Source organism: Dendrobates tinctorius, unplaced genomic scaffold, assembly GCF_039654945.1.
Source record: "Dendrobates tinctorius isolate UK_male_01 unplaced genomic scaffold, ASM3965494v1 ptg000251l, whole genome shotgun sequence".
NCBI classification, from domain to species: Eukaryota; Metazoa; Chordata; class Amphibia; order Anura; family Dendrobatidae; genus Dendrobates; species Dendrobates tinctorius.
Genome location: NW_027361918.1, coordinates 5,644,702 through 5,670,809, shown reverse-complemented (window position 1 = coordinate 5,670,809; position 26,108 = coordinate 5,644,702). Strand labels below are relative to the sequence as shown.

At 48.4% G+C, this 26,108-nt stretch overlaps 1 protein-coding gene across 2 annotated transcripts in view; it reads right to left on the bottom strand.

The window, feature by feature from the left end:
* The window catches only part of GTF3C2 (general transcription factor IIIC subunit 2), a 116,704-nt gene that overhangs the window by 73,178 nt on the left and 17,418 nt on the right, over window positions 1-26,108 (bottom strand). Inside the window, exons 3-9 of one of the 2 annotated variants that reach the window (XM_073557784.1) lie at window positions 23,069-23,476; window positions 20,063-20,297; window positions 19,560-19,818; window positions 2,154-2,248; window positions 2,000-2,077; window positions 1,559-1,657; window positions 146-373 (exon numbers count right to left, since the gene is read on the bottom strand). In XM_073557784.1, coding sequence (XP_073413885.1) covers window positions 146-373; window positions 1,559-1,657; window positions 2,000-2,077; window positions 2,154-2,248; window positions 19,560-19,818; window positions 20,063-20,297; window positions 23,069-23,476 — 1,402 coding nt within the window. The remainder of the gene's footprint in view (window positions 1-145; window positions 374-1,558; window positions 1,658-1,999; window positions 2,078-2,153; window positions 2,249-19,559; window positions 19,819-20,062; window positions 20,298-23,068; window positions 23,477-26,108) is intronic. The other variant, XM_073557785.1, reaches the window with a different exon arrangement.

Genomic DNA, 26,108 nt, shown 5'->3' with positions numbered 1-26,108 from the left:
CTGTCCTGTTTGTAGCACACATTACAGGACATCGCCCTATATCCTGTCCCGTCTGTAGGACACATTACAGGACATCGCCCTATATCCTGTCCCGTCTGTAGGACACATTACAGGACATCGCCCTATATCCTGTTCACATACAAACCCTTGGTCCGGGCTGAGGGCTCCGAGGCACCATAACTGGAGTAGTGCGGGTCCAGTGTATGTAACTTCGAGCCTGTGCCTGTCGTCCATCCCACGGTGACAATATAGCGCCACATACTGGCAGGAAGATGAACCCCACAGTGTCGGACACCAATCAAGAGACCACACAGGGCCCCCCACAAAAAACGTTGCATCAAAGCGCTGAGGGTGAGGGGGCAAAGACTGGAACCTGCAGGCAAATAATGAGACACCACTTGTAATATGGAGGATACACGGTATATAGGGAGCCGATAACACATGACCTGTAATATGGAGGATACACGGTATATAGGGGGCAGATAACCCGTGACCTGTAATATGGAGGATACACGGTATATAGGGGGCAGATAACACGTGACCTGTAATATGGAGGATACACGGTATATAGGGGGCAGATAACACATGACCTGTAATATGGAGGATACACGGTATATAGGGGGCAGATAACACGTGACCTGTAATATGGAGGATACACGGTATATAGGGGGCAGATAACACATGACCTGTAATATGGAGGATACACGGTATATAGGGGGCAGATAACACATGACCTGTAATATGGAGGATACACGGCATATAGGGGCGGATAACACATGACCTGTAATATGGAGGATACACGGTATATAGGGGGCAGATAACACATGACCTGTAATATGGAGGATACACGGTATATAGGGGGCAGATAACACATGACCTGTAATATGGAGGATACACAGTATATAGGGGGCAGATAACACATGACCTGTAATATGGAGGATACACGGTATATAGGGAGCAGATAACACATGAGCTGTAATATGGAGGATACACGGTATATAGGGGGCAGATAATACATGACCTGTAATATGGAGGATACAGGGTATATAGGGGCAGATAACACATGACCTGTAATATGGAGGATACACGGTATATAGGGGGCAGATAACACATGAGCTGTAATATGGAGGATACACGGTATATAGGGGGCAGATAACACATGAGCTGTAATATGGAGGATACACGGTATATAGGGGGCAGATAACACATGACCTGTAATATGGAGGATACACGGTATATAGGGAGCAGATAACACGTGACCTGTAATATGGAGGATACACGGTATATAGGGGGCAGATAACACATGACCTGTAATATGGAGGATACACAGTATATAGGGGGCAAATAACACATGACCTGTAATATGGAGGATACACGGTATATAGGGAGCAGATAACACATGAGCTGTAATATGGAGGATACACGGTATATAGGGGGCAGATAACACATGACCTGTAATATGGAGGATACATGGTATATAGGGGGCAGATAACACATATCCTGATTCTCTGTAAATCCCAGGGTAATATGATGGGGAGCTATGTGTGAATATTTTCACCTGCCGAGGATGTGGGGGTCAGAGTCCTCCTTTAAATCTTCTCTTCTGATGCAGAATGGAGGGGAGGTCGTCTGCAGGGGGAGATAGATCTCGGCCTCACTGCCAAAGAAATAGAAAAGACACTAAGCGCACAATGCAGAGCCGGCGAAAATCTGATGGTGTCCCAACACTCCAACACCACCAGGTCCTGAAGATCAGCAGACAGTCAAGAGACCAGTGTGTGATCAAGTCTTCATCCAGAATCAGACAAGATCATGAGACCAATGTGTGATCCACACTTCATGCAGGATCAGAGAGTCACGAGATCAGGATGTGATCCAGTCGTCAAACATGGATAAGACAAATTCATGAAAGCAGCATGTGATCCACCGCTGATCCTGCAGGTTCCTCGCCCTGAAGGACCACACAGGATGCCACCTGCCACAGTCGTACCTATCTTACCTGTGTGAAAGGAAATGCCATCTGTCTGTACGTGGGATCCATTCAGGGTACTCCCAGTCCGAGTACTGGGCTTCCCGGCTACAGAGGAGAGACAGACTTGTTAATAAGACAAGGGACACACAACGCAGTTCCACTAAACAGAAACTTGTCTTACAAGTCCATAGTGATCCGCGCAGAGTTCCACACCGGTGCCATGATGGTATTGTGCAGGCCGTTCTCAGCATTGCCTCTCACAAGAGAATGGACCTTCTGGAAAACAAAAGAAATGGGTGGTCATCAAGAGCAGGAACCAAGAAGAACCGGCAATCTCCCTCTCCCACCAGTGGTGGCACGGTCACATGGTGATATTACTGAGGGATCATGTTCCTGTGACATCAACATCCCACCGTCAGGCACAGTTCAATTTGGTTCGCCTTGCTCTCCTCCCCAAATTATCAGAAAATTTCCCCGTGCCAGGTATTTCCGGTCTTTACATGCTCTTTGAAGCCTGATCTCACAGTGTTCCAGTAGACCTTCTGTGGAGCAGATCTGACCCTCGTGGCTTCTCAGGCTCACTGCCCCTGAGCTCGTCTCACATTTGAAGGTTTGTACTTTCTCTTTTTATTCATCACAATTGTTTATGTAGCTTGTTTTATGAATAAGCAATGCAAATTTTGTATCCATAAGTAGGGTTTTCTTAGAAGAGAAGCTGGCCTCTAAGGCACATTGCACCCCAACACGTACACTCTCTCTTGCTTCAGATTATCTGCTGAAATGGAAGGTAAAATGTACGATTTATCTACCCCCCTTCACGGTGAAGAAATGAAGAATCTGCTGTGAAATGCTGATGAGGGAGACCCCAAACTGAGTGAAGATTTAGGGGAAGAGAGTGACAATTCATCTCAAGATGAGGTGGAAGAACGTAAGCGTGATTTAGAACCAGGGCAGGATGGTGCGGAGACCGATGAACATGAACAAGATAACACCTATTATTTTGACAAAGGTAAAAAAGACCAAGCGGGCCAGAAGCCACTTGCAAATGGTCATCGATGGTGAATGTGGGTGGTATCAATTGATAAGTGATTTACCTCGGCAATCAACTGAATCCATTGCATAGAAGAATTAACCTGAAGGCATTGGCTTGTGAACTGGTGGGTCGAGAGCTACACCAAAGACGTCAGAAGACAAGTGGAATCACCTCTAGCCTGCAAGTCCGGCTGAAAAGATTTCATCCCAAAGAGGATCAAGAAAAACGACCACCTCTCCCACCTCCCAAAAGTCACAGATGCACCACCTACACCGCAGAAACTGGTGGCAGAAGGATGTCAAATTAGAAATGCAAAAATGTCACAACACGATCTGCCTATTCCATGCAAATATCATGGAGGAGCAGCACAGAGAGAGCACTTGACTAAAGGCTGAGAGCTTAATAATCTCACAAGGAAGGAAGTGCAAATCCAAGTTTAAATAGGGTGTCCAATCAGGAATCACAGTGTGGAGCCAATCAGGAATCACAGTGTGGAGCCAATCAGGAATCACAGTGTGGAGCCAATCAGGAATCACAGTGTGGAGCCAATCAGGAATCACAGTGTGGAGCCAATCAGGAATCACAGTGTGGAGCAAATCAGGAATCACAGTGTGGAGCCAATCAGGAATCACAGTGTGGAGCCAATCAGGAATCACAGTGTGGAGCAAATCAGGAATCACAGTGTGGAGCCCATCAGGAGCACCACATGTATTGGTATCTGAGTTAGCAAGAAGCTGTCCAGATAGCTGAATAGCTCAAAGGAAAGAGCTTCTGCCTAGTGCACAGGAGTTTCTAGGTTCGACTCCTGACAGTGAAAGGGGAGAGAGGCAGGGAGAGATAGAAAAAGGAGAGGAAGGAGGAAATGAAGAGAGGCTGGGAAAGTAAGAAAATAAATGAAAGAGGTAAGATGACAAAGGAAGATGCAGTAAAAAAAACAAAGGAGAGAGAAAAGGGAGAGACACAAAAAGAGGGAAAAAAAAAGTGGCTGATTCGGAGCACAAGCACATCCCCCAATTATAAGAGGGTGTTCACACTTACACAACCACATTATTTTAGTTTTGTTACTTTTATTTTCGCCTCAAAATGATTTCAGTTTGTTTTGCAATGGATTTGTACAGATTGTGGACAAAATAAAATTGGAAACAGTTCTGAAATTATTCTTCTTGGTAGGACTTTTGTACATACTGTCATAGTTTTTAAGGTTGACAGTAGACATAAGTCCATCGAGTACAACCGAACATGATCTAAAGGAGGCAAAAAGCCCATGAGACAAAAGAAAAAAAATCCTTCCAGACGTCACATACGGTAATAAGACGAGTTCCTGGAGAAAAGTCCCATCTCAGAATCCAGTACCCACAACCTGGAATATTGTATTCAAGAAATACATCCAGGCCTCCTTGTATTTTTATAGTGTAACAACCATTAATTAGTCTCACTGCTCTGACAGTAAAGAATCTGCGTCTGTGATCAGGATTAAACCTTCTATGATGTAGATGTAAAGGATACCTCATTGTCACCAGCTCAAGCCTACACGTGAAAAGAATATTAGAAAGGTATCTGCGCCGCCCCCCCGCCCCCAATATATTTGTATATTATTATGATAACCCTTAAATCTTCGCTTTCAAACTAAATAACTCCAGGTTTCATAACCCGTTTTCAGCAATGACCCATTCCCTTAACCTTGTTTGCGCCTCTGCACCCACTCCAGTTCAGTAATGTCCTCCTTATTTCCTTTGCTCATTTTTCAGTCTAGGCCTCCATCTTACATAAATCCTTCTGTAATACTAACTTATCCTCCTCTGTGGTAATTGCCCTGCAGAGTTTAGTATCATCAGCAAAAACTGCAATTCATTAATATGTTAAAAAGAAGGCCCAATACTGACCCCTGTGCTACCCAATAACCCAATACTGACCCCTGAGCTACCAAATAACCCAATACTGACCCCTGTGGTACCCAATAACACAATACTGACCCCTGTTCTACCCAATAACCCAATACTGACCCCTGTGGTACCCAATAACCCAATACTGACCCCTGTGGTACCCAATATTGACCCCTGTGGTACCCAATAACCCAATACTGACCCCTGTGATACCCAATAACCCAATACTGACCTCTGTGCTACCCAATAACCCAATACAGACCCCTGTGGTACCCAATGAACCAATATTGACCCCTGTGCTACCCAATAACCCAATATTGACCCCTGTGCTACCCAATAACCCAATACTGACCCCTGTGCTACCCAATAACCCAATACTGACCCCTGTGCTACCCAATAACCCAATAATGACCCCTGTGCTACCCAATACTGACCCCTGTGGTACCCAATAACGACCCCTGTGCTACCCAATAATGACCCCTGTGACCCAATCAGAGTGTGTTCCACCCTTCGCTTCCCATCACTGAGTCAGTTGATAGCCCAGTTACACATTTTTCCCTAGTCCCATTACTCTCATTTTATACACCAACCTTTTGTGTTGCCCGTAACAGACGTTTTTGAAAAGTTCACATAGAGACAACTGCATTTCCTTGGTCCAGTCTGGAACTTGCCTCCTCATAGAAGCTGATCAGATGAGTCTGACAGGACCGATCCCTCATAAAACCATGTTGATATTGGGTCCTGAGGCAATTGTTTGTGAAAGAGATGTAACGGCACTCACTATCTGGAGTAGAAATTCCAACCTTTATTGGATTTCTGTAAATCATACTGGTAAGTCAGGAGCTTGCAGAGTGCAGCCAGATGGCGGCCATTTGGCATGTGTGAGTGCCGCTACTCCTTTATCACAATGACTTTTTCTTTCCTTTTTATGGACTTGGTTCTGAGCGCCACCGCTGCTTTTTTGTTTTATGTCAGCTCTTATGGTTAGAATCACATCCCACGCCGTGACTTAACAGATCATTTTCCCCTACTTTCGAGAGCGTCTCTTCGGATTTTACCTACAGTAGAGGTTACACTTACGGGCCTGCAACTTCCTGGCTCAGATTTTCACTGCCGCTCTCGGGACAAAATGGACCCCATAATGCGTTGTTTTGAGGATTTACACGGAAACTCCGGTGTAAGCGCTCAGCAGACAGCACAGGATAAATGGGACCCAAGCCTTGTTCTGATTTATGGGAGATGGAATGAACATCGAGACAGCAGTAGAAGAACAGTTCCAATTTTTATTTTTGCGTGATTCACCATGTGGACTAAGTAACTGCACGACTTTATTCATCAGGTCAGTGCGATTTTAGAGTAGGAGCAGGAGTTATTTATCTATCCTGACTCCATTTCCAAAATGCAGCCTGTATGTTTCGAGATAAGAGGTTCTTGTGACTTTCTTTGTCTAAAAGGACTTAAAGATAACAGGAAAGTGAAAGTAAAGAAGCGAGAGCCACACCGAGGGTGTCGACAGTGTTAACTTTATCCAATTGGATCTATGTATGATAATGCCAGCACATTGAGAAATAAGCTGATCCAATGATATTGCTACAATGTACTGTACGTCTATTAAAAATCTATATAAAACCAGAGCAATGATGAAATAATGAGAGCTATGCTTAAGAGACATATGTGTGTGTGTATGCACGGTTCTTATCTCCTGTACAAACGTGGATTTTACAATTTGTAACAGGCACAACGTCTCAGAACGTCCCACATTTCGTGGCGTAGACAAAACCTGGCACAATGAACAGGGACCCGCTAGTTCAAAGGACCACTTGATCCAAATGTTTTTCTGGTTCTTAGACAGACGAACAACTCAGGACAGCTGCAGCTAAAAAGGTAAGAAGCTTCATTCTTACACTATATGAAGAAAAACAACGGATGGCACTCACCGTTAAAATATGAAAAGGCTTTGTTCCAAAATAAAAGGCATCGGCACGGGAGACATGTGAAAAGTACGGACAATGGCAGTTTCGCGCTCCTGCGCTTCAACGGGACCCGTTGAAGCGCAGGAACGCAAAACAGCCGAAGTCCATACTTTTCACATGTCTCCCGTGCCGATACCTTTTATTTTGGAACAAAGCCTTTTCTTATTTTAGTGGTGAGTGCCATCCGTTGTTTTTCTTGATATGGATTCATTGGATATTTCTTCTCATGGATTGAGCACCCTATCATTTTGGGGTATTTAGGCGATAATATTGCTACGTGTGTTTTTGCCTCTCACTAGTCATATTGAGGATAAGGTGGAGCAGTGGTGCTTGGTGCGTTTATTCTCCCTTTTTTTTATTCTTACACTCCCTGCTGAATTTGTACCTGTCTTTGGCCCCGGTGTGTTTTGGGAGTGTGTGTCACAGTTCATTCGATATCTTCATAGTAAGTGTGTTCCTTGTTGTTAGACAAAAGAACCCTGAGAAGACCTTTGTACGGTTTTGAATTCCTGTGTTGTATGTTGTGTGGGAAGTTAAGATTTAGCATTTCACTGGTCATCTGTCCATGGGTTTGGACTGTAGCCATTAGTTGATTGTAGCTGGTGGAGCCGACGTTGGGGATTTGCTGGCAGCAGCCTTTTGTAGTGCTAAGGAAGCCCTTAAGGTTCTAGCACGTAGAGACAAGGGCCGATGGTTGTCATCTGATTCATCGCAGTATGGCGTGGATGGCCGATTCTACCCTGGATATGCTGCTTACCTCCATGAAACCATAAAAGCAGAGCTGCTGCCACCACACATGTCCGTCCAAGAAGCAGATCTCTGTGCCCTAGAATAAGCCTGCAGACAAGCTAAAGACCAAACTGCCACCATTTATACAGTCGCTATGCTTTTGGCAGAGCTCACCACTATGGACCTACAGTATATGGAGAGGTCGATCCTATCAAGGATTAAGAAGGTTGCCATAGTGAAAGTCAAAGTCCATGCAAAGGACAACTCTACTTCAGCTAAAGGCAACCACCCGGCCGATCAGGCTGTAAAATCTGCAGCTTACCAACCAAGAAACAACCAATCCAGGGTGGCAGCTGCATAGGTAGACTCCACCGCGGATCCACCTGTGACCCATGACTTTCTCCAGAAGCTTTAACAACAGGTGCAGGGAGCTTTCCAGTCACTAGAAGGACTGGGGACAAAGTTTACCTCCCCGGGTTCTGTATCCCATGATATCTCAACCCACCCATGGCAATACCCACCAATCGAAGAATGCCATGACAGACCTCGCCCACCGCCATTGTTATGCTACTGGGTTCAATCTCACTGCAGCCAAAAATGATCAAGCCAGTCTGACCTGCACGCTCAACAACGTGGGACGCACCACCAAGACGTCTATGAGACATGCACCAAGGCCCCTTTACCCTTTCCAGCATCTTCAGATCGACTACATTCAATTTCCCAAGATACAAACCTACGAGTATGTACTTGTGTGTGTCAACCCCCTCTCAGGATGGCCAGATGCGTATCCCGTGTGCAAAGCCACCACCTACAGCGAAGTAACTAATCTCAAAAGTCATACGGGGTGCCCGAGACCAAAGAAAGTGACAGAGGCACCCACTTTACCAGAGAACTAATGCAGGAAATAATGTCCACCCTGGGAGTGGCGCGACCTTCATGCTGTGCACCATCCAGAAAATCCAGAAAGCCATGGCTGAAACAGGCAGACCATGGACAGAATGCTTGCCCCTATATGAGGTGTTATATGGGTCAGCTTCTAGGCTAGGGTTGCATTTTCCACAGCAGTTCCAGATACAACATGATAGGCTGTCTTCTTAGGTTATAGCAAAATGCTTGTCTGACATAATCTCGGGTTTACTCTTTTCTTCCAGATCCACATTCTGTGGAAGGAAGCCACCTCCTGCAGCCTGGAGAGTGTGGTGGTCAAAAGACATGTCAGGAGAACCCACGAGCCTATATTTTACGGACCCTTACAAGTTTTGCTGACAACCGAGATGGCCGAAAAGATCGAGGGAAAGCAACTGGATCCACGCCTCACAATGAAAGAAGACAAGAAAGCCACTGAATAATGTGGAAGCACACCCTGTGTCCTTTTTGCCTTGATGAATGGGGGGCTCATAAAGGGATATGTCCCGAGATAGAAGTAATGGGGAGCTAGTTTCGGGCAGCGGCATTTATGGCCTAAACACACACCCGTCGACGCGCAGCTGCTTCCCATTGGCCAGGGGTTATATTTAAGGTGCTTCCTGCTGGTCTGACGCCACACTCTGGCACCAGTCCAGTAGGAGGCGATAACCACAGGAATTTCTTTGTCCAGCTTTATCCCTTGTATTTGTTCTCATACTCTGCACTTAGTGCATAAGAGGGGTAGGATATCATAAGGGACACTTTTACCCTATATCTGTATACCTATATAAAGAACTGAGATGGGTTTCCAGGGCCGCTGAGCGGAGCACTTCAACTCATACAAGCAGTCCCTTGCCAGCTTCAAGTACACGCTCTCTGCCGCAAAACAAACTTACTTCGCATCTCTCATATCCTCCCGGTCTCACAACCCTAAACAGCTTTTCAATACTTTCAACTCTACTCCGTCCCACAGCACCTCCTCCATCTCCTCTCATTTCTGCTGAAGACTTTGCCTCCTTCTTCAAGCAGAAGATCGATAAGATCAGAGAAAGCTTTGGCCCGCAGCCCCCAATGCCCCTATTAGCCGCTCAGCCTTGTTCTTCCAAAACCAGCTTCTCCACCATGACAGAAGATCAGCTCTCCACCCTCCTGTCAAGATCACACCTCACCACTTGTGCTCTTGAACCGCTCCCGTCTCACCTCATCCCTAACTTGGCCACAGTCTTCATCCCAACTCTAACACACCTCATCAACCTTTCACTTACAAATGGTGTCTTTCCCTCATCCTTCAAACATGCCTCAATCACACCCATCCTCAAAAAGCCCTCCCTCGACCCATCCCGTGTCTAACTATCGCCCGATATCTCTTCTCCCTTACGCCTCAAAACTACTGGAACAGCATGTATATCTTGAACTGTCCTCCCACCTCTCCTCCTATTCCCTCTTTGACCGGTTACAATCTGGCTTCCGACCACATCACTCAACTGAAACTGCCCTAACTAAAGTCACTAACGACTTACTAACCGCCAAGAGCAAGCGTCACTACTCTGTCCTCCTTCTCTTGGACCTGTCTTCTGCCTTCGACACCGTGGACCATTCCCTCCTACTGCAGATTCTCTCATCTCTTGGCATCACAGACTTGGCCCTATCCTGGATCTCATCATACCTAACAGACCGAACATTTAGTGTCTCCCTCTCACACACCACCTCCTCACCTCACCCCCTGTCTGTTGGTGTACCTCAAGGCTCAGTCCTCGGACCTCTACTCTTCTCCATCTACACCTTCGGCCTGGGACAGTTCATAGAATCCCACGACTTGCTGTATCACCTCTATGCCGATGACACGCAGATCTACCTATCTGGACCCGACCTCGCCTCCTTAGTGACTGAAATACCACAATGTGTCTGCTATCTCAGCCTTCTTCTCTGCTCGCTTTCTCAAACTGAACATGGACAAAATAGAATTCATCATCTTTCCCCCATCTCACTCTACCCCTCCACCAGACCTATCCATCAATGTCAATGGCTGCTCGCTTTCTCCAGTCCCGCACGCTCGGTGCCTTGGGGTGATCCTCGACTCTGCCTTCTCTTTCAAACCCCATATCCAAGCCCTCACCTCCTCCTGCCGCCTCAAACTCAAAAATATTTCCCGGATCTGCGCATTCCTCAACCATGAAACCACAAAAACACTAGTGCACGCCTTATCTTCCGCCTCGACTACTGCAACCTCCTACTCTCTGGCCTCCCCTGTAGCACTTTGGCACCACTCCAGTCTATCCTACACTCTGCTGCCCGACTAATCCACCTGTCTCCCCCCTATGCCAGGCCCTTCACTGGCTTCCTATTATCCAGAGGCTCCAGTTCAAAACCCTAACCATGACATATAAAGTCATCCACAACCTGTCTCCTCCATACATCTGTAACATGGTCTCCCGGTACCTACCCGCACGCAACCTTCGATCCTCTCAAGATCTCCTTCTCTACTCACCCCTCATTTCCTCTTCCCACAACCGCATACAAGACTTCTCCCGTGCTTCCCCCATACTCTGGAACGCTCTGCCGCAACACATCAGACTCTCAACAACGGAAACCTTCAAGAAGAACCTGAAGACCCACCTATTCCGACAAGCCTACAGCCTGCAATGATCCTCGGTCTACTGAACCACCGCACAACCAGCTCTACCCTCTCCTACTGTATCCTCACCCTCCCGGTAGACTGTGAGCCATTGCGGGCAGGGTCCTCTCTCCTTCTGTACTCGTGTGTCCCTTGTCTTACACATGTTTATTGTACTTGTCTATATTTCCCCTTTTCCCTGTAAAGCACCATGAAATAAATGGCGCTATATAAATGTATAATAATAATAATAATAATACCTACCTCCTGTGACAATCAGTTGCACATCTCCCTCTGCTGGCCACTGTCGCCTTACTTTACGCTCTAATTTCCCTCAGATACCTCTTTTTATTGTATTTCATTAATAAACTTTTATATATTTTTATCACACTATTGGCTATATAATTTTTGTATATAGGTATCTTGATTCCATGAATAGATGCATTCTAATTTGTTAGATAGTGGTTGGTCTTGTTCCTACAAGTTCTACCGCTTTTTCTTGGCTAATATACGTAGGTTATTTATTGACTCACCCAACAGTATATATGTATACTGGCTAAGGGTCTGATTGTGAGTCCTACAATATGGTGGGGTGGAACCAGGTCTGAGGAGTTGGTAAGCCAAACCTCCGACTGAGACTCCTCCAGTTCGCTGACTCCCGACTCCACAGCCCCGGTCACTACTGAGCATGGATAAAAAGTGCACGACAGATTCATCTCAACTAAAAGCGGAGATCCTCAGATCAGGAACAGAACAGACATTTATGGGACATTTCAGAACTTTCCCAAAGTCTTCTGAAAAGATGTACATCACATCCTGCATTGTAATACTGTATCCAATTTATTACATATTTTACTAGTCAAAGTCGGTCCATTTTATACTGACTCCGCCAAAAAAGACACAGTCTCAGACTCAACAAATTCTCAGCCCTGGGTGGAAGACTGGGCCTACGAGAAGACAAACAACAAGGGTAGAAGCCTCCTTACTGGAATGACTCGATTACAGAATACGTGTCCAAATGCTGTTCAGTAGGGTCACGTCGTACCATCACCACTAGCTTGGTAGGAGGCCATGTCCTCCTGAATCAGACGGTAGCTAGGGTTGACTTATGGTGGATGTATGGAACTGGTGACTTTTATCCAGTACTACCAGCGAGACGGGAGGGTATGTGTTATTGAGAAATTCCTGATACCACTCCAGATTCTGTCTCCAAACATAGAGAAGATCCCCAACAAAGCAACGGAAAACTACAAACACAAGTGTGACACCAGAATTGCCACATCTTTTGACCCTAATCTGTACATTGATGGTGTCCCAAGAGGAGTACCAGACTAAAGTCAGAGATCAAGTACCAGCGGGATTAGAATCGCTATTCGCCATTGTCACAGTGAATAAAAATGTGGACTGCATAAATGATATCTACTATAACCAGCCGGGGTTTGTTAATTTTAGTAGGGATGCCTTCCGGGAATGGCTGAACAGTTGGGTGCCACCTCGACTATGACCTTTCAGAGTAGACTCGGCCTTGACCTGATCCTGGCATAGAGGGGAGCGGTATATAATATGGTTGGGGCTTAATGCTGAACCTTTATTCCCAACAACACAGCTCCAGATGACAGCATAAGTAATGCTCTGAGAGGCATTGATGCCCCGTCCATCGAATTAGTTGAAAACTCAGGCATCAGCAACCCCCTCAGTAAGTGGCTACAAAACATGTTTGGTAAATAGGGATCACTTCTTATAACATAGCGTTTACTTTGGAGATAGTTCTGGTGGTCATTGCGGTACTTGATTGCTGCATCATACCCTGTGTTCGGGGCACTGCTTCTAAAGTTATAGACAAGGCAACAGAAACGAACCTGTTGCTGCCTCATGCCCCAACATGTCCGACTATCAACCACATTCGGATCCTTCAGACGGAACCTGAAAACCCATCTCTTCAAGAAAGACTACAGCCTGCAATGACCCCGCTACCTCCTCACCACTACTGGACCCTCCGCCTCATCATCACTGGAGCTGCTGCAACCCACCAACCTACTGTCTCCTTCCCCACCATACTGTAGCATGTAAGCCCGAAAGGACAGGGTCCTCTCCACTCTGTATCAGTCTGTCATTGTAAGTTTGTTTACTGTAAGTGATATCTGTAATTTGTATGTAACCCCTTCTCATGTACAGCACCATGGAATCAATGGTGCTAGAGAAATAAATAGTAATAATAATACCCTGTGTCGGGGCATTGTTTCTAACGTTATAGACAAGGCCACAGAGACCAGACCTGTTGCTGCCTCATACCCTGTGTTCGAGGCATTGTTTCTAAAGCTATAGACAAGGTCACAGAGACCAGACCTGTTGCTGCCTTATACCCTGTGTCGGGGCATTGTTTCTAAAGCTATAGACAAGGTCACAGAGACCAGACCTGTTGCTGCCTCATACCCTGTGTCGGGGCATTGTTTCTAAAGCTATAGACAAGGCTACAGAGACCAGACCTGTTGCTGCCTCATACCCTGTGTCGGGGCATTGTTTCTAAAGCTATAGACAAGGTCACAGAGACCAGACCTGTTGCTGCCTCATACCCTGTGTCGGGGCATTGTTTCTAAAGCTATAGACAAGGTCACAGAGACCAGACCTGTTGCTGCCTCATACCCTGTGTCGGGGCATTGTTTCTAAAGCTATAGACAAGGTCACAGAGACCAGACCTGTTGCTGCCTCATACCCTGTGTCGGGGCATTGTTTCTAAAGCTATAGACAAGGTCACAGAGACCAGACCTGCTGCTGCCTCATACCCTGTGTCGGGGCATTGTTTCTAAAGCTATAGACAAGGTCACAGAGACCAGACCTGTTGCTGCCTCATACCCTGTGTCGGGGCATTGTTTCTAAAGCTATAGACAAGGTCACAGAGACCAGACCTGTTGCTGCCTCATACCCTGTGTCGGGGCATTGTTTCTAAAGCTATAGACAAGGTCACAGAGACCAGACCTGTTGCTGCCTCATACCCTGTGTCGGGGCATTGTTTCTAAAGCTATAGACAAGGTCACAGAGACCAGACCTGTTGCTGCCTCATACCCTGTGTCGGGGCATTGTTTCTAAAGCTATAGACAAGGTCACAGAGACCAGACCTGCTGCTGCCTCATACCCTGTGTCGGGGCATTGTTTCAAAAGCTATAGACAAGGCTACAGAGACCAGACCTGTTGCTGCCTCATACCCTGTGTCGGGGCATTGTTTCAAAAGCTATAGACAAGGTCACAGAGACCAGACCTGTTGCTGCCTCATACCCTGTGTCGGGGCATTGTTTCTAAAGCTATAGACAAGGTCACAGAGACCAGACCTGCTGCTGCCTCATACCCTGTGTCGGGGCATTGTTTCTAAAGCTATAGACAAGGCTACAGAGACCAGACCTGTTGCTGCCTCATACCATGTGTCGGGGCATTGTTTCTAAAGCTATAGACAAGGCTACAGAGACCAGACCTGTTGCTGCCTGATACCCTGTGTCGGGGCATTGTTTCTAAAGCTATAGACAAGGTCACAGAGACCAGACCTGTTGCTGCCTCATACCCTGTGTCGGGGCATTGTTTCTAAAGCTATAGACAAGGCTACAGAGACCAGACCTGTTACTGCCTCATACCCTGTGTCGGGGCATTGTTTCTAAAGCTATAGACAAGGCTACAGAGACCAGACCTGTTGCTGCCTCATACCCTGTGTCGGGGCATTGTTTCTAAAGCTATAGACAAGGTCACAGAGACCAGACCTGTTGCTGCCTCATACCCTGTGTCGGGGCATTGTTTCTAAAGCTATAGACAAGGTCACAGAGACCAGACCTGCTGCAGCCTCATACCCTGTGTCGGGGCATTGTTTCTAAAGCTATAGACAAGGTCACAGAGACCAGACCTGTTGCTGCCTCATACCCTGTGTCGGGGCATTGTTTCTAAAGCTATAGACAAGGTCACAGAGACCAGACCTGCTGCAGCCTCATACCCTGTGTCGGGGCATTGTTTCTAAAGCTATAGACAAGGCTACAGAGACCAGACCTGTTGCTGCCTCATACCCTGTGTCGGGGCATTGTTTCTAAAGCTATAGACAAGGCCACAGAGACCAGACCTGTTGCTGGATTCTTTTTTTTGATCAAATAAGATTTTTATTAATCAGAATTCAAAATACAGAATATACAGTAAATCTTCCACAAACAATAGATTTACAAATTGAACATCCCTGTTCCCCCCCTCCCACCCCCCACCCCCAATGTAGACAGCTTATATAACTCTTTTCTCCATAAGATTTCTCTTACACCATAATTTACCATTAGTCATCCTTTTTACCCGGGGCATTGTTTCTAAAGCTAAAGATAAGCCAAAGAGATCAGACCTGTTGCTGCCTCATACCCTGTGTCGGGGCATGGCTTCTAAAGCTATAGACAAGGTCACTGAGACCAGACCTGTTGCTGCCTGTCACGCCACCTCCGCATACTCACCCGGCCTCCGCTCCCACGCCGCAGCCACCCGCCACCCGACAGCCACGGCGGTCCCTTCTGACAGGCTCGCGGCCGACGGGGTCTCTGCATGCAATGCACATGCGCCATAGGCCACGCCTCCCTCCTGTTTCTTGTGCTCCGGCAACGCCCTGACCCGGAAGCACCTACGGACCAATGGCAGACCTGACAGGGCCATATCAGGCCGTTCCCCCCTGAGGGAGGAGCCTGATCGTTGTGTTTGCTAGCACACTGGGCCCTGCTTCCTCGTGTGCCCTCTGCAGTCTCACAGTCCTGTCCTCAGTGATTTCTGCAGTAGCCTCGCAGTCCTGCCTTCCGTGGTCCCTGCAGTAGCTCCGCAGTCCGGTGCTCCAGTCCTGCCTCCTGTGTTCCTGCTCCATCCTGCTATCCACACTCCAGTCCTTCAGTCCTACTCCATTCCTGCCTCCTGTGTTCCTGCTCCATCCTGCTATCCACACTCCAGTCCTTCAGTCCTACTCCAGTCCTGCCTCCTGTGTTCCTGCTCCATCCTGCTATCCACACTGCAGTCCTTCAGTCCTACTCCAGTCCTGCCTCCGGTGTTCCTGCTCCATCCTGCTATCCACACTCCAGTTCTACTCCAGTCCTGCCTCCCGTGTTCCTGCTCCGTCCTGTTGTCTATGCTCCAGTCCTGCAGTCCTACTCCGGTCCAGTCTCCAGTGACACTTCAGCTGGAACAGCCACCCATTGCCACAAGAGAAGGGAAATGTGAGAGCAGGATTTATATTTTATCCATCCGGACTCCATTCTGGATATTGCATCTTCTTGTTTTCCAAAATGGAGTCTGTGTATGTTTTGAAATAAGGGGTCTCAGGAATTTCTTTGTCTAACAGAACTTAGAGATAAAATATAGGGAAGAGAAAGTAAAGCCACAGATAGACCCTAAAGCTGGGTCAGTGTTAACTTTAACCAATGCGATGTACATATGCTAATGCCAGCACATATGTCGAGAGAAGCTGAGCCAATGATATTGCCCAGTAAAAACCTATATAAACCCTGACCGATGGTGTAATAAAGAGTTCTGCTTAGATACATAAGTTTGTCCCGTGGTACTTCTCTCCTGTACGTACTTAGCTCTTACAATGTAATTTGTAACAGGCACAACGTCTCAGAACATCCCGCAATACCAGGCAACAGCCGCCATACCAGATCCATATTAGGGGTTTTCAGCTTTGCTGCTTTTAGAGACGAAAAACAAGATTTTACAAAAATGAATTTATTTTTGCATCGCCATATTGTGAGAGCTGTAGCTTTTTTTTTTTGGCATATTAGGGCTTGTTTTTTGTGGGACAGTTTGGCATTATCATTTGTACCGTTTTTAATTTTACACGTGACTTTTTGATCCCTTTTATTCAATATTTTGTGTGTCACTATGACAAAAAAGCGACAGTTTTGGAGTGTTCATTTTTCTTTTTAGATAGTTTTACAGTGAGATTTTAGTGGCAAAACAAATTTTTTTTTTTTTTTGACACATTTATTTAAGATCAATCATTGTACTGTGAACAGCTTTGTGGCTCATACAGAGCACAGACGGGCTCGTGTAGATAAAGGTAGAATGAGGACTGTTTCTGCAGATAAAGGCATAATGAGGAAGGTTTTGCCAGACAAATTCATAGGATTAAGAGAGCATCCGCTAAAATACCATCACAAGCAACGCGCCATCCATAGCAAAATCATCTTCATGCTGACAATGCTCCATGACATGCTGCAAAGAAACCTCCTAGTCATTGGCTGCTATGGGAATAAAAGGAGAGAAACTCATGGTGTGGCCACCATCCTCCCCTGACCTGTGTCCTAATGACAACGTTTGGAGTACCATCAAGCAAAAGATCTATGAGGGTGGAAGGCCGATCACATCAAAACAGCAGCTCTGGGGGCGATTATGACATCCTGCAAAGAAAGTGAAGCAGAAACTCTGCAAAAACTCACAAGTTCAATGGAGCAAGAACTGTGGACATGAAATCACAGAAGCTCCGATGTGACATGGACATGACGGAGGTAACGGGTGGTCGCCAGACACTGATGGTGGAGGCAACGGGTGGTCGCCAGACACTGATGGCGGAGGCAACGGGTGGTCGCCAGACACTGATGGCGAAGGCGACGGGAAGTCGCCAGACACTGATGGCGGAGGCAACGGGCGGTCGCCAGACACTGATGGCGGAGGCAACGGGAAGTCGCCAGACACTGATGGTGGAGATGACGGGAAGTCGCCAGACACTGATGGTGGAGATGACGGGAAGTCGCCAGACACTGTTGACGGAGGCAACAGGCGATCGCCAAACACTGATTCTTATGATCACCGCCCTCCTGCTTGCTTCATGGCTCCTCAGCATCGCGCTCCTGCACAGGCGTACTTCTCTGTCCTGTTGAGGGCAGAGTAAAGTACTGCAGTGCGCAAGCACCGGGAAAGGTCAGAGCGGTCCAGCGCTTGCGCACTGCAGTACTTTGCTCTGCCCTCAACAGGGCAGATCAATACGCCTGCACAGGAGTGCGATGCTGAGAATCATAATGAGATGGGGGGCGCTGGACCCGGACCTGCAACACCCATCAGACCGGACCACCCCACGGGTGAGTATAATGAAACTTATTTTTCTTATCTTGCAGGTCGGATCGGGACCAGATATACAGCATTATAGAATGGTATATATCAGGCCTGAAAGGCAGCGGCCGCATCTTATAGCGGCCAAAACAGGTGACAGGTGCACTTTAAAAACGGGGAAGGAAAGATTCAAGAGATACCAATGATGTGATTTGCAAACAATGATCGGAAACAAAATCCAAAGAGCAACTGAAAACCAATGTAAAATAGGAAATCACAGATGGATCCCAGGTGTGTGAATTCTGTCATAAGAGCTCATGCTGTGTCTGGATGTGTCCTGACATCCCATAATATCATCAGTAGTGTGTGATCCCATGTGTCCGGACATCCCATAATGTGATCAGTGTGTGACCCCACGTGTCATCCTCCCCCTGCCGGCCGCACCCTTTGCCTGGCCACTCATCCTCCCCCTGCCCGGCTGCACCCCTTGCCTGACCACTCATCCTCCCCCTGCCGGCCGCACCCTTTGCCTGGCCACTCATCCTCCCCCTGCCGGCCGCACCCTTTGCCTGGCCACTCATCCTCCCCCTGCCGGCCGCACCCTTTGCCTGGCCACTCATCCTCCCCCTGCCCGGCCACACCCCTTGCCTGGGCACTCATCCTCCCCCTGCCCGGCCGCAACCCTTGCCTGGCCACTCATCCTCCCAATGACTGGCCGCATTCCTTGCCTGGCCACTCATCCTCCCCCTGCCCGGTCACAAACCTTGCCTGGCCACTCATCCTCCCCTTGCCTGGCCGCACCCCTTGCCTGGCCACTCATCCTCCCCCTGCCCGGCCTCAACCCTTGCCTGGCCACTCATCCTCCCCCTGCCCGGCTGCACCCCTTGCCTGGCCTCTCATTCTCCCAATGCCCGGCTACACCCATTGCCTGGCCACTCATTCTCCCCCTGCCTGGCCGCACCCCTTGCCTGGCCTCTCATCCTCCCCCTGCCTGGCCGCACCCCTTGCCTGGCCACTCAACCTCCCTTTGCATGGTTGCACCCATTGCCTAGCCACTCATCCTCCCCCTGCCTGGCCGCACCCCTTGCCTGGCCACTCATCCTCCCCCTGCCTGGCCGCACCCCTTGCCTGGCCACTCATCCTCCCCCTGCCTGGCCGCACCCCTTGCCTGGCCACTCAACCTCCCTTTGCATGGTTGCACCCATTGCCTAGCCACTCATCCTCCCCCTGCCTGGCCGCACCCCTTGCCTGGCCACTCATCCTTCCCCTGCCTGGCCGCACCCCTTGCCTGGCCACTCATCCTCCCCCTGTCCGGCCGCACCCCTTGCCTGGCCACTCATCCTCCTCTTGCCTGGTTGCACCCATTGCCTGGCCACTCATCCTCCCCCTCACTACACTTATATCTCACCTCTCCGGGAGCAGAACCGCTCTTCCTGAATAAACAGGAGTCGCCGTCAGACTCCTCCTCGCTCAGGCCCACATCCTCTAACTCTTCTTCCTGCTCCAGGATGTCGTTTGACACTACAAAATCCATGTCATCATCGCTCTCTCTCTTCCTGCGTCGTTTCTTCCCAGTCTCCTCCGGAAGCTTTTTCTCCATTTTTGGGGGAGAGGTCAGTCCAGATTCCTCCCATTCATCAGCTATATCTTGAAGATACTTCATGGCTCTATAGGAGAATACAGAACAAGAAAGCATCAGTCAGAGGAGCAAGGGCAGAGAACACAAAGTCCTCCAAGCATGGACTGCTGCAATTCTGAGCTCATGGGTCCGAAGACGTCACCTGAGGTGGCAACTCCTGGGCCACAGCAATGAAGGGCCCAGCAGAACGGCCCATCGTCTGTGAGTTCTGGGCTCAGTCCAATTTACAGACCCCACTAATAAGCTGATACTGACAGTTAGTGGGGACTCACGTTTTGGCCGCGCGTCTCCTCGGCCGACCACTTGGTGTTAGCTCCACTTCCATGTTCTCTGAGTCGCTCTGCCTGTTCTCCACAAGGGTTTGAGCCTCCAGCTCCTGAGCCGCCTTTATCAGCAGCAACTCTGCTTTGGACTTGCGGCCTCGCTTCTTTGGGACCTTCACAGGTGTTTCCTGGAGGCCAGAGTCTTCAACAGCCAAAGTTTTATCCACAAAGTAAGAAGAAGGCTCTGAAATATAAAATACAGGACATCATCATTAGTAGGAAAAGGAAGAGGAAAGAAAGAGGGCAAAGTCAAGGAGAAAAGGAAGAGGAAAGAGAAAGGTAGAGGAGGAAAGAGAAAGGGAGACTGGGAAAGGGAGATGAGGAAGATGAAGGAGGGAGATGAGGAAGATGAAGGAGGAACGGGAAAAGGAGGGCAGGGAGAGGAGGAAGAGGAAAGGAAAAGGGAAAGGAGGGAAGGAAGAAAAAGGGGAAGAGACTAAGTGGAAAAAGAAAATGAAAAGGGAGAGAGGGAAGAAAAAAAGAGGAAGAGAACGGAGGCACAGAAAAGGAAGGGCAGGAAGAGTAGTAAAAGGAAGGAGGAGGAAGGGGAAAAGGAGGAAGGATAAAGGCTAATGGTAGAGAAGAGAGGATGACAAAGGAAGGATAGGAAAGGGAGAGAAGGAGAGAGGAAAAAAGGGAAATGAAAAAAAGGAAGCGAAAGGAAAGTCGAAGGGAGGGGAGGAGGACAAAGACGGGAGGGGAAAGGGAGAGGAGGGAGAGAAAGGAGGGAAGGAAAAGGAGTTAGAGGAAGGAGGGGAAGGGGAAAGGAGGAAGAGGAATGATGCAGAGGAGGGATAAGATGAATGATAGAGGGGAAAGGGAGAGGAGAAAGATGAAAGAGGGAAGTGAAAGAGGAAGGGAGGAGGGAAAGAAAGAAGAGAGGAGGGAAAGGAGGAAGAGGAAGGACAGAGGGGAAAAGGAGGGGAAGGAGAGGAAAGTTGGAGGGTAAGGTGGGAGGGTGAGGAGAAAGCGAGTGGCAGAAGAAGAAGGAGGGAGGGGAAAGGTAAAGAAAAAAGAAAGGAGGCAGGGAGGAGGAGGGGAATGAGGGAAAGGAAAGGAGGAAAAGGAAGAAGGTAAGCAAAAAGGAGAGAAGCAAGAGAAAGGATAAAAGGAGAGAAGAGGAAGAGAAAAGGGAGAGGAGGAAGAAGAGGATGAGGGGAAGAGAAAGGAAAAAGGGGGAGGTGGAAGGGAAACGAGGAAGGAGTAGGGGAAAGAGGAGGGAGGGAAAAGAAGAATAAGAGAAAGGGGAAAGAGGAGGAGGAAGAGGAAAGGGAGAGGGGGAAGGGGGAAGGGGAAAGTAGAGAGCGGTAAAGGAAGAAGAGGAAGAGAAAAGAGGGAGGAAAAGGAAGAGATGGAAGAGAAAGAAGGAAAGGAAATTAGGAGGAGGAAGGAGACAAGAAGGGGAAAAAAGAGAAGGAGAGGAGGAAGAGGGAGAATACAGAGAGGAGGAAGAGGAAAGAACTAGATTTGGAAGAGGAATGGGGAAGAGGACTGAGTGGAAGGAGAAAAAGAAAAGGGAGAATAAAAAGCAGAAAAGAAAAAAGGAGGAAGGAGGGATGAAATAGGAAGAGGAAGACAAAAGAGAAGGGAAGAAAATTGAAGAGGAAGAAGAGGGAATCAGGGAGAGGAAAAAGAGGAAGAGGAAGGGTAAAAGGGATCATATAGAGAGGAGGAATATGAAAAATAAAGAGAAGGGGAAGAGGAAAAAAGGGAAGGAAAAGGGTGAAGAGGAAGCAGAAAGGTAAGTGAAAAGAAGAAGGGGAGGGGAAAGGGGGAGAGGAAAGGGGGAGGAGGAAGAGGAAGGCGGAGGGGGAAGAAAAAAGAGGGAAAGGAAAAAGGAAGGAGGGGGAAAAGGTTAAAGATGAAAAGGAAAAAAAAGAGGGAAAAGGGAAAGAAGGTAGAGGAAGGTGGGATGGGAAAAGACAAAAATAGAGGAACGAGAGAGGGGAAAGGGAAATAAGTAGGAGTAAGGAAGAAAGACAAGGAAGAGAAAAGGGAGAAATGAAAAGAAATGTAAAAGGGAGAGGAGAAAGAAAAGGACGGAGAAGTAAGAAGGGAAGGAAATTGGAGAAAAAGAAGGATGAAGAGTAAGGAGTCAGGGGAAAAAAAAAAGAGGAAGAGGAAACAGGGAGAATACAGAGGTAGGAGGAAGAGGAAAGATAAAGAGAAGGAAGTGGATGGATGGAGAGGAGGAAGAGGAAGGAAAAAGGAGAAGAGGAAGCAGAAAAGTAAGAGGATGGAAGAAGGGAAAGGAAGAGGAGAAAGATGAAAGAGGTGAGAAAGAAGAGGAAGAAGGAGGAAAGAGGTAGGGAAAAAGAGGACGAAGAGGAAGGCGGGATGAAAAACGATACGAGTAAAATAAGGGTGAAGAGAAAGATAGGGGAAAAGGAGTAGGAGAAAGGGAGGAAAGAGGGATAAAGGAGAGCAGTAAAAGGAAGAAAAAGGAGAAAGGGAGAGAAGAGGAAGAAGGAAGAAGAGGAGAAGTGGAAGGAGGGAGTGGTAGAGTAGAAGAAGGAGGGAAGGAGGGAGGGGTAGAGTAGAGGAAGGAGGGGGAGAGTAGAGGAAGGTGGGAGGGGGCATGGAGAGGAAAAAACTGGAAAAGGAAGGAGGTGAAAGAGGAGAAAAGTATGGCAGGAGGGGAAGGGACATAAGAAAGTAATGATGGAGGGGAAGGAAGAGGAAGAAGAGGAAAAGGAATTAAGGAGGGCTAAGAGAGAGGAAGGAGAAGGTGGAATGGAGAGGAGGATGGTTGGATGGAGAAGGGAGTGGACGAAGAGTAATGAGGGAAGAGGAAGGGATGAGAAAAAGGAAGAAGGACCATTGACACATAAAATAAGAGGGTAATCGGGAATCATGAACAAGCAGAAACAGAAGGGGGAAGGTCTGAAAAGAAGGATGGAATAGAACTTAGACAGTCTGGGAGGAGTAGTGCAGTTTGAGAGAACAGTCACATACCAGTAGTAGACTGCTGCACGTCCTGTGATGCCGGGAAAGTGGACACTGACTTTTTCTGGATGCTGTCATTGTGCACAGTGATAGAGTTTACCGGAGACTGAATAACACCAAGACCTTTCCTGCCAGGAAGAGGTTTGAGAGGGGCTGCAGACAACGGAGTCATCTTCATTTTAGTTTTAGACTTACAGCCTTTTCTCTTAGGCACCCTCACAGGTCTTTGACTGAGCGGGGGGGAATTCTTTAAAACATTGACCGGAAAAGGAGTTGAGGGCTCTTCTGCATCAGTGATAGCAGAGCGACTCTGTCCTAGAGTCAATGAACATTTGGTGTTGGAAGTCGGAGTTTGTGGGACACTAGTGGAGTCTTCAGCAACCAAACATCTATCACTGCCATCCATAAGAGTAGCACCTGCACATACATGACAACGCACCAAATTACTGAAGAGACTAGGGCTGGGAAAAAAGAAGAGCAAAAAAGTGTGCGAGAACGAGAGCAGAGGACAGAGGAGCAGAAAGAAAGACCAAGGGCTGGGGACAGAGTGGGGCAGAGAGAAAAAGAATGAGAGAAGGTTGTAGATGAGCAGAAAGAATGAGAAAAAGAGGGCTGGGGACAGAGAAGCAGAGAGAGAGATACCGTGGGCTGGGGATAGAGGAGCAGGGAGACAGAATGATGGCTGTGGACAGAGGTGCATAAAGAGAGAGAAAACGAGGGCTCGGGACAGAGAGGAGCAGAAAGAGAACAAGGGCTCAGGACATAGAAGAGCAGAGAGAGAACAAGGGCTCGGGACATAGAAGAGCAGAAAGAGAACAAGGGCTTGGGACTAAGTAGAGAGAGAGAACAAGGGCACGGGACATAGATGAGCAGAGAGAGAACAAGAGCTCGGGACAGAGAGGATCAGAGAGAGAACAAGGGCTCGTGACAGAGAGAAGCAGAGAGAGAAGAAGGGCTCGGAACAGAGAGGAGCAAATAGAGAACAAGGGCTCGGAACAGAGAGGAGCAAATAGAGAACAAGGGCTCGGAACAGAGAGGAGCAAATAGAGAACAAGGGCTCGGAACAGAGAGGAGCAAATAGAGAACAAAGGCTCGGAACAGAGAGGAGCAAATAGAGAACAAAGGCTCGGAACAGAGAGGAGCAAATAGAGAACAAAGGCTCGGAACAGAGAGGATAAAATAGAGAACAAAGGCTCGGAACAGAGAGGAGCAAACAGAGAACAAGGGCTCGGAACAGAGAGGAGCAAACAGAGAACAAGGGCTCGGAACAGAGAGGAGCAAATAGAGAACAAGGGCTCGGAACAGAGAGGAGCAAATAGAGAACAAGGGCTCGGAACAGAGAGGAGCAAATAGAGAACAAGGGCTCGGAGCGGAGAGACGGAGAGGAGCGGAGAGAAGCAGAGAGACGGAGAGAAGCAGAGAGACGGAGAGAAGCAGAGAGACGGAGAGAAGCAGAGAGACGGAGAGAAGCAGAGAGACGGAGAGAAGCAGAGAGACGGAGAGGAGCAGAGAGACGGAGAGGAGCAGAGAGACGGAGAGGAGCAGATTGACGGAGAGGAGCAGATTGACGGAGAGGAGCAGATTGACGGAGAGGAGCAGATTGACGGAGAGGAGCAGATTGACGGAGAGGAGCAGAGAGACGGAGAGGAGCAGAGAGACGGAGAGGAGCAGGGAGAACAAGGGCTCGGGACAGAGGAGCAGAGAGAACAAGGGCTCAGGACAGAGAAGCAGAGAGAAACAAGGGCTCGGGACAGAGAGGAGAAGAGAAACAAGGGCTCGGGACAGAGAGGAGCAGAGATAACAAGTGCTCTGGACAGAAGAGCAGAGAGAAACAAGGGCTCGGGACAGAGGAGCAGAGAGAAACAAGGGCTCGGGACAGAGAGGAGAAGATAGAACAAGGGCTCGGGAAACAGAGGAGCAGATAGAACAAGGGATTGGGACAGAGAGGAGCAGAAAGAACAAGGGTTCGGGACAGAGAGGAGCAGAGAGAACAAGGGCTCGGGACAGAGCAGCAGAGACAGAACAAGGGCTCGGGACAGAGAGCAGCAAAGACAGAACAAGGGCTCGGGAGAGAGAGAGAAGCAGAGAGAACAAGGGCTCGGGACAGAGAGAAGCAGAGAGAACAAGGGCTCGGGACAGAGAGAAGCAGAGAGAACAAGGGCTCGGGACAGAGAGAAGCAGAGAGAACAAGGGCTCGGGACAGAGAGAAGCAGAGAGAACAAGGGCTCGGGACAGAGAGAAGCAGAGAGAACAAGGGCTCGGGACAGAGAGAAGCAGAGAGAACAAGGGCTCGGGACAGAGAGAAGCAGAGAGAACAAGGGCTCGGGACAGAGAGAAGCAGAGAGAACAAGGGCTCGGGACAGAGAGAAGCAGAGAGAACAAGGGCTCGGGACAGAGAGAAGCAGAGAGAACAAGGGCTCGGGACAGAGAGAAGCAGAGAGAACTAGGGCTCGGGACAGAGAGAAGCAGAGAGAACAAGGGCTCGGGACAGAGAGAAGCAGAGAGAACAAGGGCTCGGGACAGAGAGAAGCAGAGAGAACAAGGGCTCGGGACAGAGAGAAGCAGAGAGAACAAGGGCTCGGGACAGAGAGAAGCAGAGAGAACAAGGGCTCGGGACAGAGAGAAGCAGAGAGAACAAGGGCTCGGGACAGAGAGAAGCAGAGAGAACAAGGGCTCGGGACAGAGAGAAGCAGAGAGAACAAGGGCTCGGGACAGAGAGAAGCAGAGAGAACAAGGGCTCGGGACAGAGAGAAGCAGAGAGAACAAGGGCTCGGGACAGAGAGAAGCAGAGAGAACAAGGGCTCGGGACAGAGAGAAGCAGAGAGAACAAGGGCTCGGGACAGAGAGAAGCAGAGAGAACAAGGGCTCGGGACAGAGAGAAGCAGAGAGAACAAGGGCTCGGGACAGAGAGAAGCAGAGAGAACAAGGGCTCGGGACAGAGAGAAGCAGAGAGAACAAGGGCTCGGGACAGAGAGAAGCAGAGAGAACAAGGGCTCGGGACAGAGAGAAGCAGAGAGAACAAGGGCTCGGGACAGAGAGAAGCAGAGAG